Source organism: Urtica dioica, chromosome 2 (assembly GCF_054948205.1).
Source record: "Urtica dioica subsp. dioica isolate 48M chromosome 2, U.dioica_male_clone48M_v1_H2, whole genome shotgun sequence".
Lineage (NCBI taxonomy): Eukaryota > Viridiplantae > Streptophyta > Magnoliopsida > Rosales > Urticaceae > Urtica > Urtica dioica.
The window spans coordinates 19,067,277-19,085,554 of NC_142757.1; the positions used below are offsets into that span (position 1 = coordinate 19,067,277).

At 37.4% G+C, this 18,278-nt stretch overlaps 1 protein-coding gene across 1 annotated transcript; it reads left to right on the plus strand.

Moving 5' to 3' along the window:
• The first annotated feature begins 2,545 nt into the window (after positions 1–2,545).
• LOC149404153 (protein IQ-DOMAIN 16-like) lies at positions 2,546–5,590 on the plus strand. Its single transcript, XM_089606210.1, has 5 exons — positions 2,546–2,946; positions 3,043–3,321; positions 3,941–4,153; positions 4,237–4,389; positions 4,825–5,590. The coding sequence occupies exons 1-5, from the start codon at positions 2,836–2,838 to the stop codon at positions 5,539–5,541; spliced, it is 1,473 nt and encodes a 490-aa protein (XP_089462336.1). The 5' UTR covers positions 2,546–2,835; the 3' UTR covers positions 5,542–5,590.
• The last annotated feature ends 12,688 nt before the right edge of the window (positions 5,591–18,278 follow it).

Consider the following 18,278-nt stretch of genomic DNA (forward strand, 5'->3'; position numbering starts at 1 on the left):
AGACGTCTTCGTCGGTTTCGGAAGCGGCAAAATCAGAAAATTGGTGGCAGAAAAGGAGGTCGGAGGCAATTTTGGAGGATTGAAGGATTCGAAATCGACAGAGAGTTCGGATGCAATATCGGAGGATTGAAGGATTCGGAGTCGGATGGAAAAATTTTGGTGTGTATTTGATGAGGGGATATAATATTGTTTGGTAGTGGATTGAGTTAGTTACCTAATTTAAGTGATAGTTGAGCTAGAATTTTAAAGGAGGTGGCCAATTTGGGCTAGATACCTAGCCGGCCCTAAAATAAACGAAACTATAATAAGTAAAAATTAAGTAAATTAAAATTGTAAATCACAATAAATAACAAATAAAATGAGGTAATCTCATAATAAAACGTGAGTCTCATAATAAAAAAGAAGAAAGATGATCACATAATTTTTTTTTAAATAAGATTGTTCGGATGAATTTCATTATAATTAATTTAATGTTTTTTATACGTGCAAGACCCAAATTGATTTATTTGTGCAAAGGACAAACTTTTATTCTAAAAAGGGCCGTATTATTTAGAGGGGGACTTGGGTCATTGCCCACCTCGCCCTACTCCAATCCAATTCCCTTTAAACCGGCTTCCAACTCCAATCCCCTTTCAGCCTCGGGTTCAAATTCATTAAACTCTCGACGACTTTTCTGCGTCCATATATCCCTCTGCCACATCGATTCCAACGTCCTCGCCCTTGCCGTCAGATTAGCAACGACCCATTATCATGCTGCACAAAATCCTTGCCACGTTGTCATTACCCAAGCCCTTCCATCTCCAAAAATTTATTCATAAGTAAAAAGAGTATAAGGTTTGAAGAAAGAAAACATAAAATTTTATGATGCATAATTGTGATTTATTACTTTTTTGTAATTTTTTTATTCAATATATCTTGAATTTACTAAATGAGTATTTATATTTAAGTTTACTTTATGCAAAGTTATTTTAATATTAGAATAGTTCTAGGTGGTCTAGTTAGAAATTTTCTAATCAATATGAATACGAGTATGAACATAAATAATAAATAAGAGATAATTCTCTAAAAAAGAGATTAATTGAATATAAATATAATATTTTATATAGTACAATGGGAGACGAAGTAGTGTATGATTTGACCTATGTAGGATAAAAAAAGATAGACATAAAAATAGATTTTTGATTGAAGATGTCGTAAAACTATTTGGAGAAGCATCACCAAAAAAAAAAAAAATTTATATATGTCGCATGTGTATAATAAGGAAAAGGGAAAAATGAAGGGTTAGCCATACATGTCTCTACCGGAAAAATTGTATAGTTAGACTAAAATGTGCGTTATTTTCATATCTCACTCATGTTTTAAAAAAAATTCGACAATAATCGTTCTCTCTTCTCCAAACAAAAATACTCTTATGTTTCAAATCTGATCAACAGTTATTGAAAATTTGTTAACAGTTATTAAAATTTAGTCAACAATTATTAAAATATGGGTCAACATCTATTGAAATCTGATTAACAGTTTTTAAAATCTAATTAACAATTATTGAAATTTAGTTTACAACTATTAAAATCTAGTTCAAAATATTGGTATACTGAAATCAGATTAACATTTATTGAAATCTAGTTAACTACTAAAATCTGGTTAAAAATTATTGAAATTTGGTCAACACTTATTAAAATCTGATAACAATATTAAGGACTAAATGGACACTTTAAAAATTAAAACAGTTATTTATAAAAAAAATAAAAAATTCGACGACCAAAAAAAAAAAAAAAATAGTAATTTTTTTTTTACAAGAACGGCTATAAGAGGCTATTTCCATTCTTCCGCACTTAGTTACAATGGGCTTTACCCATAATTCGAGAGTTATTGGGCTAGGAGTAATTCCACACTCGAGATTGTGAATCTCAGGCAAATAATGACATACGCACACAGATATTTATATACTAATTATAACTTGTGTTTTGTCTTTTATTGTATTAGTAATTAGCACTAAGAACAAAATGAGGAAGAAAGAGAGGAGTCAAACCGGTTTGACCAACCTTACTGGGAAAACAAAGCCGAACTCTGTTAAAACCCTATTACCAAAAAATGGGATTCCTTATCTGAGTAGATGCATAAGTTTGTTTGTGGTCTTCGAGGGGGACATAGTAAAAACTATAACTCTATGTATTAATTTACATATGAAAAAATAAATTAATAAATCTGCAATGGAGATAATACAAGGCTTGTCGTTTGCTCATCGCTTATAGTGGCCAGGTACAAAGGGCAAGGCTTTTTACATATCTCTCGTCCTTTTGCTGTTCCAGCACGTGAAACTACAAGAGTTGGGCCAATGAATTTCGTTTAATTTCTTTTATATTCGTTCGAAAACAAATTATTTTTATTTTATTTATTTTGAACACATTAAAATTTCCCTGTATACCCTCTTTCTCCCACTGTCCTTGTTGTGTCCATTATTGCAACATTATTTGCATAGTTTTTCTCAATTACACTGACACTCTCACAAGCAACTCACAATTCCATTACTTTTTTTTTTTTTTTTTTTTCTCTCACAACCCTCTCTCATGAATAGATTTTATTTATTTTACATATCTCTCGTCCTTTGGTTTCTCAGTTATTTTGCAGCATCTGGAAAACCTCTCTACTCATTATATTTTACATAACATAACAAATAAATAGAGCTAGTAAATCGTCTCTCTCATCGCAATTACGTTATATAAACGTGAAGCAATTGCATGAATAGATTATAATAGATACACACCTAGCTAGTCCTCTCTACTCCACTGATTCTCTCATTAGGCATTCAAGGGATATCTTTTGAATGATATTTCCATGGCAAAGGCAAGTTCATGGCTGACAGTTGTGAAAAGGGCTTTTCTATCTCCGTCTAAGGATATCACCGAGGGAAAGAAACAAGAGAATAACCATCACAAAGATCACAAGGTAAGTATCATATATTATATGACCCCTAGTCACATATAGAAGAATAGCATACCTATTTTTCTTTTCTTAAATGATTGATTTTTTATTGTGGCACAGAAAAGAGAAAAGAGAAGATGGCTTTTCAGGAAGTCGATAGTTCATGTTCAGCAAACAAGTGAACATAAGACCTCTAATAAAGTAAATAATAATATTAATAATAATGGTATAATTGAAATTAAAGATATTATTAATAGCCCAGCTCCGGCCCGGGTGGCGACCCCCAACGCCAACGCGGCGACCGCACAAGCAGCGGTGGAGAATGCCCGACTTCATTATATTTTAAAGGAATATTTTTATGCAGCCATTGTCATTCAAACGGCTTTTAGAGGATACTTGGTGAGTATTTATTTTCTACTACTTTGAACACACATCACATCTAATTTTTATACTTGCCAGAAAAAAAAAATTGCCATATCATATGCGAGCTCTAGTTTTGATACTTTAAACACAACGCATCTAACTTTAGTACTTGCCAAAATGTTGTCTTAGTCTAATTTGTATTATTCTGTACGCTTTATTTGCAATAGGGTAAAATAATAACACCAGTAGTAATACATTGTAAAATGTTCGTGAAAACATCATATGTACTTTCGCTCTCTTAATGAATAAATATTAAAATTCCAGTTTTGACTAGATGTTTAGTTGTGCTACATTTGATTGTGATATATGAAAGACGTATTTTCCGAGTGCATTATTGTTGCAGCCAGAATTTGTTGTATTATATCTTTCTAAATTCTCAGCTAACTTTTAACTATCACGAGAACCGTCAATGCAAAAAAAAAAAAAAAAAAAAAGTTTCATGACAACTTGTTCTACTTTCACGAAATTCTATGACCGTTTTATTAAAAAGATACAGCAGCAATATTACACCGTAACGTAACCTGTGATTTTGATATGAATAACTAATGTAGATCTGTAATACTATGATATGAAGTAATGTTCTTTTAAAAATTAGGCAAGAAGGGCTTTACGTGCACTGAAGGGGGTTGTGAAGTTACAAGCGCTGGTGAGAGGACAGAATGTGAGGAAGCAAGCGAAGCTAACATTGAAATGCATGCAAGCCTTGGTCAGAGTTCAGCACCAAGTGAGCCAACAAAGAGCCAGGCTCTCGGTCGAGTCCAGAAGGAAGTCAATGACTAGCTCCTCAAGAGATCATAGACTCTACATTGTAAGTCTTTTTTACTTATGTGTGTTTTTTAAGCTTTGTTTATTGGTACCGAACATGCGTGATTTTATTTTATTTTTAATTAGTCGAGAGAAATGTCTCGTGGTGGTGACGTGGTGGATGGATATTGGAATGGTGATTACGCTCAAATGAGCGATGAGAGTGAAGAGAAGCTCCAACTTAGAAAGGAAGCTGCTTTGAGGCGTGAAAGGGCTCATGCTTACGCGTTCTCTACTCAGGTTCATTATTTCTTTGCACGTCCAAATGGTTGCTTCAACTCTGAAATCTAACTAAGGACAAGGAGGACGAATAGTAAATTCACTTGAAGACAAATAAAAGTTTTCTCCGCACAAGAAAAAACAGCTGACCTCTTTATTGTCGTTTATTATTGAAGGACTGATGTATTAATATTATGATGTGATACATAATGCCTGCTATTCTACTCAACATAGACATCATAAAAATTAAAAGCCATGAGTAGTCATGATCATCGTAACAAATTATTGTTGCGTCGTACGTACGTGGCGCTCAGGCGTTAAATAATTTTGAAAATTAGAAGGAACATGTATCTATGTTTACTTCAATTCATGTGACATTAAACCCCAAGAACAAGCATGATGTCATTTATGAAAAATTAAAAAATAAATTAACAATAAACAGTTATTGTCTTGTAGATAAAGAGAGGCCGAAGGAGCCCATCGGCTGGGAACGAAGATGAGATTGAAAAGAGAACCAAATGGCTCGACCGTTGGATGGCGACAAAACAATGGGAAAGTGACTACACTGACGCTATTACTAGTTCCGAGAGAAGAGATCAGAACATAAGAACCGCCAATGTAGTGGATGCAAGTGGGCCTCACTCCCACAAGGCCCAGCTAGCAGGCATTGACTTCAGCCCAAACACTCCACCCTCCCCGGCCCACAACTCTCAAGTGACTCCATCCGCATCAAAATCAAAGGCTCTCAAATTGCGGTCCACCAGCCCACGGTGTTACTCCGCGGCCCACACGCCAAGCATGGCCCGATATGGGCTGGGCTCGAGTGTGCCAAATTACATGGCTGCTACCGAGTCCGCAAAGGCCCGGACCCGGCCCAATAGCACGGCGAGACAAAGGCCATCCACGCCCGAGCAAGACCAATTGGGGCGAGCCCTATGTGGATCGGCTAGGAAACGTCTTTCTTATAACGAGATTGTTGAGCCGCAAAATACGGAAATAGGTGTTGGATTTGGATATGGAAATTTCGGACAATGCTTGAGTAGCCCTAGCTTCAAAAGCTTGCAAAATGGGCATATATATGGGATGGAGACTCTGTCTTCCTGTTATGATGACGGTACTTTTACAAGAGATTTGTCTCCTTGCTCAACTACTGACCTAAGGTGGATGAAGTAGAACAAAAGAAAAAAAAAATCCCTATTAAACTAGGGTTAAATATTTATGATCTCTTTGAGACCGTCCCAATGAATTGACTAGTTTTCATTCATTTTTTTTTAATGATAAGCTATAATTGTATTGGAAGATCATTTTTGGTATGAAAACAAGTTACTTTCGTTCGGGTGGAAAACCTATGTTGGTTTATATTTTTGATAGATCTCGAAGTTGAATATCCAATTTGTCTCAGGCGGAAGTAATATATGCGCTAATGATTTCATCTAAATTGTAATCCTTAACTATATGTTTGGAATCTGTATTTAGGATAGAAAATGAAAATTCAAATCGGTCATTGATTCCGTCAACGAGCTTTCTTTGATATGGACTAACTAACGAGGACTCGGTCTCAATCCATCGAGAAAGCATTCAAGATCGTGCGTGTTATCGGCCCGTCCCAGACCGACGAGGGCAAAAGCGTCACAGCGACCCACTCGGCCAATGACCGGTCTGGGGCTTCGCTCGGCCATCGACCGGCCCGGGGCTTTGCTCGACCAATGGCCGGCCCAATGCTTCACTCGGCCATCGGCCATCGGCCATTCCACGGCCATAGGGGTTCTTAAATGCTCCTTGGCTACCTATAAATAGAGAGCTCGATTCTCTTCCAAAGGGAATCCAATTTTCAGCACTGAAACGCTGTCGAACTCTCAAGTCACTCGTTTCACTCACTCTCGCCTCTAAACACACTAAACACCTTTAATCAACCTTACTTGTACTAATGTTGAGCGTCGAAGATGTAAACAGAGGCAACCCCTCTGTTTCCCCTTTATAGTTCTTCGTTTACCCTCATTTTTAGGTACAACGACAAGCATATTCATCATCAACAGCTAGAGTAGAGTTGGGATATCAATTCTAAGATGCTCGAGCCCAAACGCGACCACTTGGTCCGGCCTTGGGTCGAACCATTGCGCCACACCCACTGGGAAAGTTGCCCGCTCGCCGCCCAACTCGTACGCCGACAGGCAACGAGTCACGTTGGGTTCAATGTCTTGTGACCGCATGATAGGTAACTGGTTTGGCCAGTGTCCACGGAAAACCCAACACGCAACGTGGCACCGCACGGTAGGGCTGTACAAAACCGAACCAAAAATCGAATAAAACCGATATCCAAACCGAACCGAAACCGAAATCTGGAGCCACGTCAGATAACCAAAATTCGGATTCGGATAACCGATCCGGTTTCAAAAACTGGACCGGATATCGGATTTGATTTTAGATAAATTTGGATATCGGGTATATAACCGAATTTTTTTATTTAAAAAATTAAATTAAAAATAATTAACATAGGTCTTTCATTCACAACCTAGACCATGATTTTGAAAAAAAAAAAACTTCACAAAATTTTTTACCTAACTTTTATTTTTTAGACTATGAATTATTATTTTAGAGCTTTATATGACTCGTTTTGTACTCGTATTTAAATCATTGTAATAATTTTAAAACTAGATATGTATTTTAAAAACTGGATAGCCGGTTTGTTTAAACCGGATATAAAACTGGATCCGAAATTTAAAGAATCGGATAACCGAATTTTGAAAAACGGATATTGGACCGGATATTGGATTTAAGAAACCGGATAACCGAGTTTCGGTTTAAGACTAAACTGGACCGGATATTGGACCGAATTTTTAAAAACCGAATATTCGGATTCGGATATAAAAAATGTAAGAAACCGAACCGAACCGATCCAGTTTCAGCCCAACCGCACGGGCGACCTCTCGCGGCGGACTGCGATCCAAGAGGCGGCTGCGGCGAGGACATTGGTGGAGGGCTGCGCCCTAGACAATCTCGCACGAGAGGGCTCCTGAGCCATGGTACCTGTCACAAGAATCACCAAACGGTCAGGACGAAATAATACACAAAACATAACAATAATGAATATGGTGACATGAAATGTCAAGTACCCCCCACGCCTTGGGAAGGGGTGGTTGAACCCCCTGTTAGTGGCCATAAATCACCCGGTAGTCGCCATCAGGTCTGGGGACTCGAAAAGCAATCCTTGCCGCCTCGAATCAGGAACTACCCCAATCACGAGCGCGAGCTAAGAGTTTTCAACGTCATGGTCGGCCGGGAAGTCGGCTACGGTCCCGAAAACTAGGGGCGCCGCCCTGAAGGCGGACTTGGATACCCATACTCAAGGGTATCGATGCTTCGTGGATACTCTTGTAAGGATGGCAAAGCGCTTGCGATGTTGAACCTTGTAGAAACCTGGTTTTCCGGGGACACCCTATGTTGGCTTAGGTGCCCACAAGAAGAGTAGTAGTCATAACTTATATACATTTGATGTAATAAAGTCTCACGAAGACTCTTGCTTGTAACTGCTGAATAATTAATAAAGAGTTGAAAATTTCATTAATTCTTCCTCGTTGGTTTGAAGCTTTATGATAAACTTTAGTCTTTAGTCTTTGAACAGACCTAACAACAAATGAAGAGTCAAATATAGATTTGCATGAACAAACTCTTCATGGTTTGCTTAAAACTATACATTCACAATCTAAGGATCAAAGAGCTATTGATCTCAGTTTGATTGTTAGGAGAACCTATGATGTCTGGTAAAGACAGTTGAAGACTCTATAGTTCTTCCTAGGTATCTTATGAAGATACTGAATTGACTAGTGCACTTCTATAGAAAGTATAAGAGCAAACCATTTAACCTCTTCTATCTCAAAGTCACTATGTATGAATTGCATCATGCTTACCTCAATCCTGAAATGAGACATGTCATTTCATAGCTTACATACTCTCATTTGAGAAAGTCAGAGTTCTAGATTCACTATGTGATATAGACAAGACCTATTGATGAAGTACTAAGTTATGAAGATTTCATGAACAACTTTGTGAAGATCTCATAGATATGGAATTCATGTACAAGATTGCTGAAATACAATGTATATAACCTCATGCTTTGGTCCTTGGAATGTGAATAAATGATCTGGCCAGTGTCCAAATTGAGTCATGACTCTTTTGGATAAATCAATGTGACTTTTAGCTCATCGTCAATACATTGTTTCTAACTTATTCACAAGTGACAAAGGAGTTGAGGAAATAACAACTAGAAGGGTAAAATGGTAATTTTATAAATCCCATGTAGTTGATGATATTCATGAAGGGTAAACATAGATAATATTCAATGGATCCACTCATCACAATTAAGTACAATTTTTAGTAGAAAACATATTTATTTGAACCGAGAGATTTTCAGTGTCAACTCTTTAGTGGAGTCAATTGACATTAAGCTAGAACTTGGAAAAGGTTTGTGAACTTTTGTGTCCAAGTATGCTAGCTCAAGCTTTGTTCATTTGGATCCATGAGGTCACTACCACAAGTCACTAGAGTAGGATTTGTTAAACTAGTAGCTAAGTCAAAACAAGTTCAAATGTTGAACTAGACGAATTTTACGAAAATTGTCTAAATGGTAATTTTGTCCATAAGGACATAAGATTGTATAAATGTCAAAATAAGATTTTTGACATTGTCATATGATGACAATGTGAATTGAGTCCACACGGCCAAGCATGATATTTTGGCCTTGAGGATTGAATTTCATTTTATGGAATTTTATGTGAAAATTATACATGGGCTTTTCTTGTATTGTCATGAATAAATAAAGAAACATCTAGAAGCATGTTGTAGAAGGACAAAACCGTGGCCATCATCAAGAGAAAGTAAAATTATTTTGTGAATTGATGTATGAAGATATTTGCCAAAAAGGAAAAGAGGAAACAAATTTATAGCATCATGCTATATGTCACACGGCCAAGGGAGAGAAAAAGAGAAAAAGGGAACCAAATTTTCAGCCATGGTATTATTGTGATAGGAATGGGAAATAAAAATTGTGCTAATGAATATGTGATATTCAATAGAAAAGAGGAAACTACCTCTTCAAGGCAATCTCTTCTCCTATAAATACCACACCTCATTCAAAATGTTGAAACAAGTTTTTTTGAGTTGAGAACTTCTCTCTCTACCTTGGCCGACCCCTCCCCCCCCCCTCTCTCTCTCTCTCTCTCTCTCTCTCTCTCTCTCTCTCTCTCTCTCTTCTTGCTCTTTTGTTTTGGCACCTAGGTCCTCATTAGACCTAGAGTTTTGTATTAGCTCTTTGGCTCTAAGATTAGTTCTTGAGTCATTGTGTTTAATAGTGTCCACACACTAAATCCTTTCTAAAATCGAAGAATCGAAACTACCGTGGTTGCTCAGAGACATAAGGAGACAGCTAAGTGGAGAGACGAGCGATTCAACCTTTCCAAAAGCTTCTCAACGCTCAAGCTTCAAACGAGGTTGGTACTGAGTGAAAACTCATTATGGTTTTATTTTAAATTATATGTTCATGCACTTTGTCTAGGTAGTAAAATCGTTTTACATGTTTTAAAGAATTTATTATATTCCGCTAGAAGCGATAAATTATTCTTAATCCTAGATCTATTCCAACACCCTAGATAGACACAACGTTTCGGATGTCATCGACGGTTACGGCCCTCTTCTTCGCTCGATAGGGCATCATGTGACACGCAACAACCACGCGATAGAAAGATGGAGACATCTGAGACGCGTGTACGTTGAATAGGACCAATAGGTCTTGGATAACAGGCTGAAAAGGCAATTGTAGGCCCCCGCGGAGACTTGCTTCGTGAACAGCGGCGCACCCTTTCCGCGAACAAGTCGGATGATCGTCAGGCAGCGGGCGCAACAACGATACGGACTCCTGAATGCCATATCGTTTCCTTAGACTCCCAAAATTGGCAAGGGAGATGGAACTCGGGATTGTTGGGGAATCAAGTGGGTATCAGACACGAACAATCGCTCTGATACCACTTGTCGGTGGATCGAGCTCGCATCGGACACGAACGATCGCTCCGATGCGACTCGTTTGAGATGATTCCACCATATAACCATATTAATGCGGAAAAATAATTAATTACGCTAATCATAAGCTAATTAAATTATGGTTATAATTAACAAGATCTAGTTATGTTTAATTAATTTAATTCACGGGAGCATATAAGTCAAGCAACCGATATAAGAGTAAACGAGTACTTACATTGATTTTCGGTTCAGCTACAGAACGCTCCAATCCAATCGCGTACTCCTTGCGTCGTCTTGATGAAGGACTCGAGGATGACACCTTAGTCTTCCGAAACGTAATCTCCAAGACGAATAAGAAAGATGAGTGAGCACAGTCTTTATCTCACTAGATCACGAAACTAGGTGTTTCGAGATCTCGCTCTTATTTTACTAAGAATGGAAACGAATTTCCGAGGGGAAGAGAGGCAGAAGTGCTCGGCCAAGGTAGGCTAGAGAGCACGAAATTTTCACCAAAAAATTGCTTATTTTTGCCTTCTCATGAACCCCTATTTATAGTAGTAAAAAGGAGATATTTATGGAATCTTCCAGAATATTTTATTTCCTTTTATTGTGTTCACACTGGTGTATTAAATCTAGGCCATTGGATCTCAACAAGTGAATCCTACTTTTTCTCTCATCCATCTGATCAATATCTATGGGATATTATTCTCTATTTAAATAGAGAATATTTTATTTAGTGAGAGAATAAAGGGGAATATATTATTTCCCTTTAAATATATTCTCCTAAATACTTTCCTATAAATAAGGAGAAAATATATGACAATATCTTATATTATTCTCTCTCCTTTATTTAAGGAACTAAAGAGAAAATATTGGTAAATACCAATATTATAAAAAACGAATTTTAGGCACACGGCCAAGGGGGATTTGCGCAAACCCTAGTGCCAAAACCCTAAATCCGATTTTCATATTTTGTGCAAGGCCCAATTGCTTAAAACCCAATTAATTATGTATTTACTTGGTCCAACAATAAACAAATAATTAATAATTGTTTATTTACTTGATCAAACAATAAATAAACAATTCTACCATAAATATTTATTTAATTCTGCGAATACCCGTTTTCCAGAATTAATGCGGTCAATCACAATTACAGCAAGTGAGATTAATAATGATAAACATTATTATACGAAAGTTCTTATCCGCCTTTATCAGAGCCGAATCGGGGACTATGGACCTAGTAATAGAAGCTTAACAAATCCGATGAAAAAGACGAAATAGTCCTTTCTCTTTTTCCATCGATTCGTTTAATTTTGGTCAAATACTCCACCTTGTAAGCCAAGACTGAACTCTCCTTTATACTAGAATTATATTTACTCATCGTGACGAGTGTCCACTGATATAGTCAGTTCGTGATCAAGATCCTCCAGGTTCAACCCGTGTCAAGAGAAGTCAATTTTTCCGTTATACTTATTTTGATACATATCAGCCCTAAGCATTGTTGCTTCCCCAGCGAAAGATTCTTTCGAACGTTACTTACTTCGAAAGTGCTAGCAATCTATCGGTTCTGGAATCAACCCTTAGGTGAGTGAACATTAACCTTCTTTCAGGAAGGCTGGATTCCGTATCTGTAAATCACTTCCCACTCGAATTATGCTCTGAGAAAACTCCCAAGACATAAGCTGTGATTAGCATGAATAGCCTTTTAGCGAATGAGTCAAAGAGCTCAGTAACATAACCCAGTGTCCATGATCACTTCAGGTTTTAGATCAAGTCTCACTGTGACCATCATAGTGGCCTCGGTTAGTGTGTCGTAACGGTCCTTAAACGACACATCTACACCAAGACCTGTCCAAGTCGTACACTTACCACAAGTGTAGAATGCTCCCACATAGTGATCAGCCTTCACCCATGTGTTCCACATATATGACTTTAGATATAGTTTTCCAGGCGTATATCAGTCATCGACCATGTTTTAGCACACCGCCCGAACTCAGGTACCCAGCACGTGACTCTGTTTAATACGGAGGTTATGGAAGATAGTTGTTATTGATTCTAATTGTTTAGTACTCAACCCACTAATCATATAATGCTAATAAAGTAATCTTATTATCGAATTTAGTAATCATTTATTCATTATCTTCAAGTGGGCAATATTCCCAACAGGGATGTCGACGCCTGAGCAATCAACGCCATCACAGATTGCTGATCCTTCGACCGGGAAGGCCAAAGCACGTTTTTCCTCTCGACCGGGTCTACCATACCTATTTGTTTAAGCGACGAGGCATTCCGACGAGGGTCAGGGTGATAATTGTTGTCAATGGTGCCCACAAGAAGAGTTGTAGAGTGTATATATGTACATTTGATGTCATATAGTCTTACGAAGACTCTTGCTTGTAACTGCTTATTTATTAATAAAAGTTGAAACGTTCATTCAATCTTCCTTGTCTGAAGCTTTATGATAAAACCTTAGTCTTTTAGTCCATAAACAAACTAAATAACTTACGAAGAGACAAATGTAGATTTGCATGAACAAACTCTTCGTAGTTTGCTTAAAACGATATATTCGCAATCTAAGGGTCAAAGGACTATTGACCTCAGTACGATTGTTAGGAGAATCTATGATGTCTGGTTATGGGACATTGAGAGTTGGAGACTCTATAGTTCTTCTAGGTATCTTCCGAAGGTACTGAATTGACCAGTGCACTTCTAGAGACAAAATAAGAACAAACCATTTAACCTCTTATGTCTCGAAGTCACTACCTATGAATTGCATCGTGCTTACCTTAATCCTGAAATGAGACATGCCATTTCACAACTTACGTATTCTCATTTGAGAAAGTCAGAGTTCGGACTCACTATGTGATTCCGAACATGGCCTATTGGTGAAGTACTAAGTTGTGAGAATGTCATGAGTAACTTTGTGAAGTTCTCATAGATATGGAATTCATGTACAAGATTGCTGAAATGCAATGTACATCACCTCATGCTTTGTTCCTTGGAGTGTGAATAAATGAACTGGCCAGTGTCCAAATTGAGTCTTGACTCTTTTGGATGAAACAATGTGACTTGTTAGCTCCTCGTCAATACATTGTTTCTAACTTATTCACAAGCGACAAAGGAGTTGAGGAAATAACAGCTAGAAGGGTAAAATGGTAATTTTGTAAATCCCGACTAGCTGATGATATTCATGAAGGGTAAACACTGATAATATTCTGTGGATCCACTCATTACAATTAGGTTGAATTCTTGAGTAGAAAATAAATTCATTTGAACCGAGAGATTTTCAGTGTCAACTCTTTAGTAGAGTCAGTTAACATTAAGCTAAACTTGGAAAAGGTTTTGTGAACTTTTGAGTCCAAGTGTTTAGCTCAAGCTTTGTTCATTTGGATCCATGAGGCCACTGTCACGAATCACATCGAGTAGGAATAGTTAAACTGGAAGCTAAGTCAAAACAAGAACGAAAATTGTCAAAAGGGTATTTTTGTCTTTTGAGACATACGATGAAATGAATGTCAATAAATTTTTTGACAAGGTCATTTGATGACTCAATAACACTCGGCCATGACTTGATCATTGGGCCTTGTGGATTAATTTCATTTCATAAGAATTTTATTGAAAATTCTTAATGGGCCTTTCTCATGTTGTTATGAACAAATGAAGAAGCTTCTAGAAGCTCCTTCTAGAAAGCATGTTAGGCGCCCAAATACCCAAGAGAAAGAGAGAATATTTTGTGCATAAATGTATCAAGATACTTGCCAAAAGAAAAAGAGGAAACAAATTTCCTATGCAAGGCATAGAGGAATTCGGCCAAATAGGGAGAAGATAAATGAGGAAACAAATTCATGTGGCATGAGTAATGTCTTACACGCCCAAAATGAAAAAAGGAAACAAGGGATTTGTTCATGAATATGTGATATTCAATATAGAAGAGGAAACTACCTTATTGAAGGTGAGACCTCTCCTATAAATAGGAGCCTCGTTCTTCACATTTCATTCATCCAAGTTTAAGAGATTTGAGAGACTCTCTCTCTAGAACTTGGCCGATCCTCTCTCTCTCTCTCTAGTTAATTTTCGATTTTTGTTTTGGCACCTAGGTCCTCATTTGACCTAGTGTTTAGCTCTGCGACTTCAAGACTCGTTCTTAAGTCGTAGTGTTTAAAAGTGCCCACACACTAATTCCTTTTATTTCGTGTGATTTAGTGATAGAAACTTTCATGGTTGCTCGAGTTGCCGAGGAAAGAAAGAGAGACGTGCTGTTAGGGAGAGGAACGTTTTCAACCTTCCGAAGGCTCATCAACGTTCAAGCTTCTAAAGAGGTTAGTAAATTTATTATGCTCATATTAGTTTTATTTACATGTGCTTGCTCTTTGTCAAGGTTAGTAGAAACTGTTTTACTTGAAAAAGAAAATTTTTAAAATTCCGCCGCTTAACGAAGCGTTAAACTTTTTCTAAAAACTTAGATCAATTCCAACAAATGGTATCAGAGTTATGGTCAAAGATATGCATGTACATGTATTTAAAATTATGCGCTTGAAAATCGTTTTCGAAAGTTTACTAATTTTGTGACAAGTTAGAATTGTTTTCTTAGTTTTTTTTTAAATTTATTGCTCTTGCCTTTAAATTAAAAATCATGTTGATTTTCTATGAGTTTGGGATGTTATTAAAACACATTAGAATTAGTTCTAAAAGTTTTTAATTTTTTATATTGAAAAACGTGTTTTAAAGGTTTGAGAAAATTTCGAGTAATTTTGTGACTAGTTTTCTTGTCTTACTAGTTTCTTTCATTTACTTGCATCGTTTTATGCTTGTTGTTATTTCTTTTATATCATGTTATTACCTTTCTAATAAAACACAAATAAAAGCTTTAACAACATCCTAAAACGTTCCGTTACACTCGATTCTTTTTCGCACCTAAAAAGGAGCAAGCTTTAATTATTTCTTTTTCTTCGAGCTGGAGTAAAACCCGCAGTAAAAGTGGCATAACTCTCTTCTCAGAAATCGAAATTTAATTCTTCTTGAATCAAATTAAAGCTCTGTCTGTCCTCTGTCCAATGCCACTGGTTTCAGGTCAAAAGGACATCGAAGCCGCCAGTTATGGTGATTTTACTCCGAGGTGCGCGGCTGTTCTGAAAGTCCAGTTTTTTAGAATTCCGGATTATCAGCCCCACTACCATGAGTTATAGAACTCTAATGAGAAATATTTCTTGAGCAAAAATGTTTTTCATAAGATTATAAACATGATGTGTAAGATTAAAATGTTTTGATTTTTGAAAGTTTAATTGAAATTGAATTTTTACAAAACTAGTTTGAATTTTGAAAAACCGTTTTGTTTTCAAACTTGAAAATATTTTGTCATCTAAATCAAATAAGTTTTCAAAATGTTTTCAAAACTATATCTATATCACATATGTTCAAAATCTATATGCTCTTGAAAATTTGAGTGGGAGGTCTCCTTGTAGACGAGCCGAAAAATAAAAAGATGTGTAATCTCAAACTTTCAAGTGTTCGAGTGAGTTGAAGTTCACACTTCCCTCATGCACTTTCCCGAAATAGAAAATAGGAAAAGATCTGAGTATGTCCCTTGTGCCATTATGCACTAACACTACTCTGAACATGAAAATCTAGGATTCTTTTCTAGTCGTCCGCTCTATCGCTCTATAACTAGGAAAACCGTTTCCTAACTTATAAGAGTCGATGTACCAACTCCAAAAAATAAGTGGGAGGGTTATATCTATTGTTTGTAACCCACGATCCCCAACACTAATGAAAAGTGCAATTGTCGCTAGACTAAGAGTCACCCTCGTGGCCCTCTCTTAAATGAGAGTACTCAAGGGCGCTTTGCACTGATCATTGCTCAATGAGCTAAATCCGAAAGTGAGACAATGAGTCAAGACCTCCCCTCAGCGGATTGTCTTTCAAAGTCAATCTTTTGGACTAAGTGGTTGGTTACACACTTAGACTCAATCCCTAGTAATCCTCCCTCGAGGCCCTGCGAAAAGATGTGAGTGATCAAACCAATTTAAAAGGTGGCTGGTCAAAATTGGTGTATTGACATCTTGGCTAAGCATTAATGATGTGTCATTTACTTATACATGGAGATTTTTTGCGGCCTTCCCTCGAAGGAGTAAATTATCGTTTTGTTTATAAAACCTTTGGATTTTATCAAATGTTTAAAAACTTTAATCCTAAACCAAAGACTAATCATAAACTTGTTTCAACTTAAATAAGCAACATGTCTCTCAACACATCCCTCAATTATCCTTTCCTCAAACAAACTCGAAAACAAAAGCTACGTAGATTCGAAACAAAACCTCGACATAATAGTTAACGTTAACAAGCACAAATGGGTACTCACCACCCCGTCTCCTCCTCTGACGAATGATGATTCAACTCAAGAGGACAAAGACGCCTTGGTGGCCTGACTCTGCTCCGATGAGATTGTGAGGTGCTATATCTTAGCATCAATGAACAGTGTGTTGCAACAACAACATCGTGACATCGAGACTGCCGCCGACATGCTCAACAATCTCCATGAGATGTTTGGAGGGCAAAGGCGTCAAGCAAGGCAACAAGCAGTCCGACAGTTTATGAACTGTCATATGCAGGCTAGGACTCCTGTTGGAGACTTTATGATACTGATCATTAGTTTTCTGAATGAGATGGAAATCCTAGGATCTGAGATTGATGGGAAGAGTGTCATAGATATGATCTTAGAAACTTTCCCCGCATCTCTTGATACCTCCAAGATGAACTACTCCATAAACAAGCTAGAGTACACTGTTACCAAGCTTATGAAGGAACTTCACACTGCTGTAGGTCTCACTAAGAGAAAGAGGAATAAAGGAAAGGCACATGCTACTGAGCACAAAGCCTCCGCCTCTGGAACTAAGAAGAGACCTCACAAGGCCGATAAAAAGAACTGTCCTGCCTATCTCAAAGCAAAGGAACATAGTATTGTACTAGTTACCGAAGCATGCTTAGTAGCTGATAATGTATCAACGTGGATTCTTGACTCCGCTGCTACTAACCATATTTGCTATTCCTGGAATGGTTTCAAGAAAACCAAAAGCTTAGAGGAAGGCGAGTTCTGTTTCAAATGGGGTGATGGGAGCCTGGTGTCTGCGAAGGCTGTGGGATCCGTGACGCTGGCTTTTGAAGACCGCACTTTAAACTTGAATAATGTTTATTTTTTTCCTACCTTTTGGAAGAACTTAATATCCGTTGCTCGTCTTCTTGAGCAAGATTATTGTTTAAAGTTCATTAAGAATGGAATTCGTATTTCGTTTCCTGATAATTCTTTTGTCACCGATGCATGTATGAAGAATGCTCTTTTCTACATCTATCCCACTCAACCTTCTCTTTTAGACACCGAAATAGATAATGATCTAATTAGGGAGCCAAAGAGGATCAAACTTTCTGAATCCTCCGATCTAACAAAATCAATATACCTATGGCACTTGAGACTTGGTCATATCAGTCTAGATAGGATTAAGAGACTTTTGAGGGACGGTCCACTCCAAGCCTCTGCAATAGGTTCACTACCTACTTGTGAATCCTGCATAGAAGGAAAAATGACTAACAGACCTTTCTCCGATAAGGGTCGAAGAGCCACTGAGTTGCTGGAACTAGTACATTCTGATGTATGTGGTCCGCTCAGCCAACAGGCACGTGGAGGATACGAATACTTCGTTACCTTCACCGATGATTACTCACGATATGGTTTTGTCTATTTGCTCAAACACAAATCCGAGACCTTTAACGTATTTAAAGTCTTTAGGGCTTTAGTGGAAAAGCAAACTGGCAAAGTGATCAAAACCCTTCGATCTGATTGAGGTGGTGAGTATATGTCTGGAGAATTTGATGACTTTCTTAAAGAAGAAGGTATCGCTTCTCAG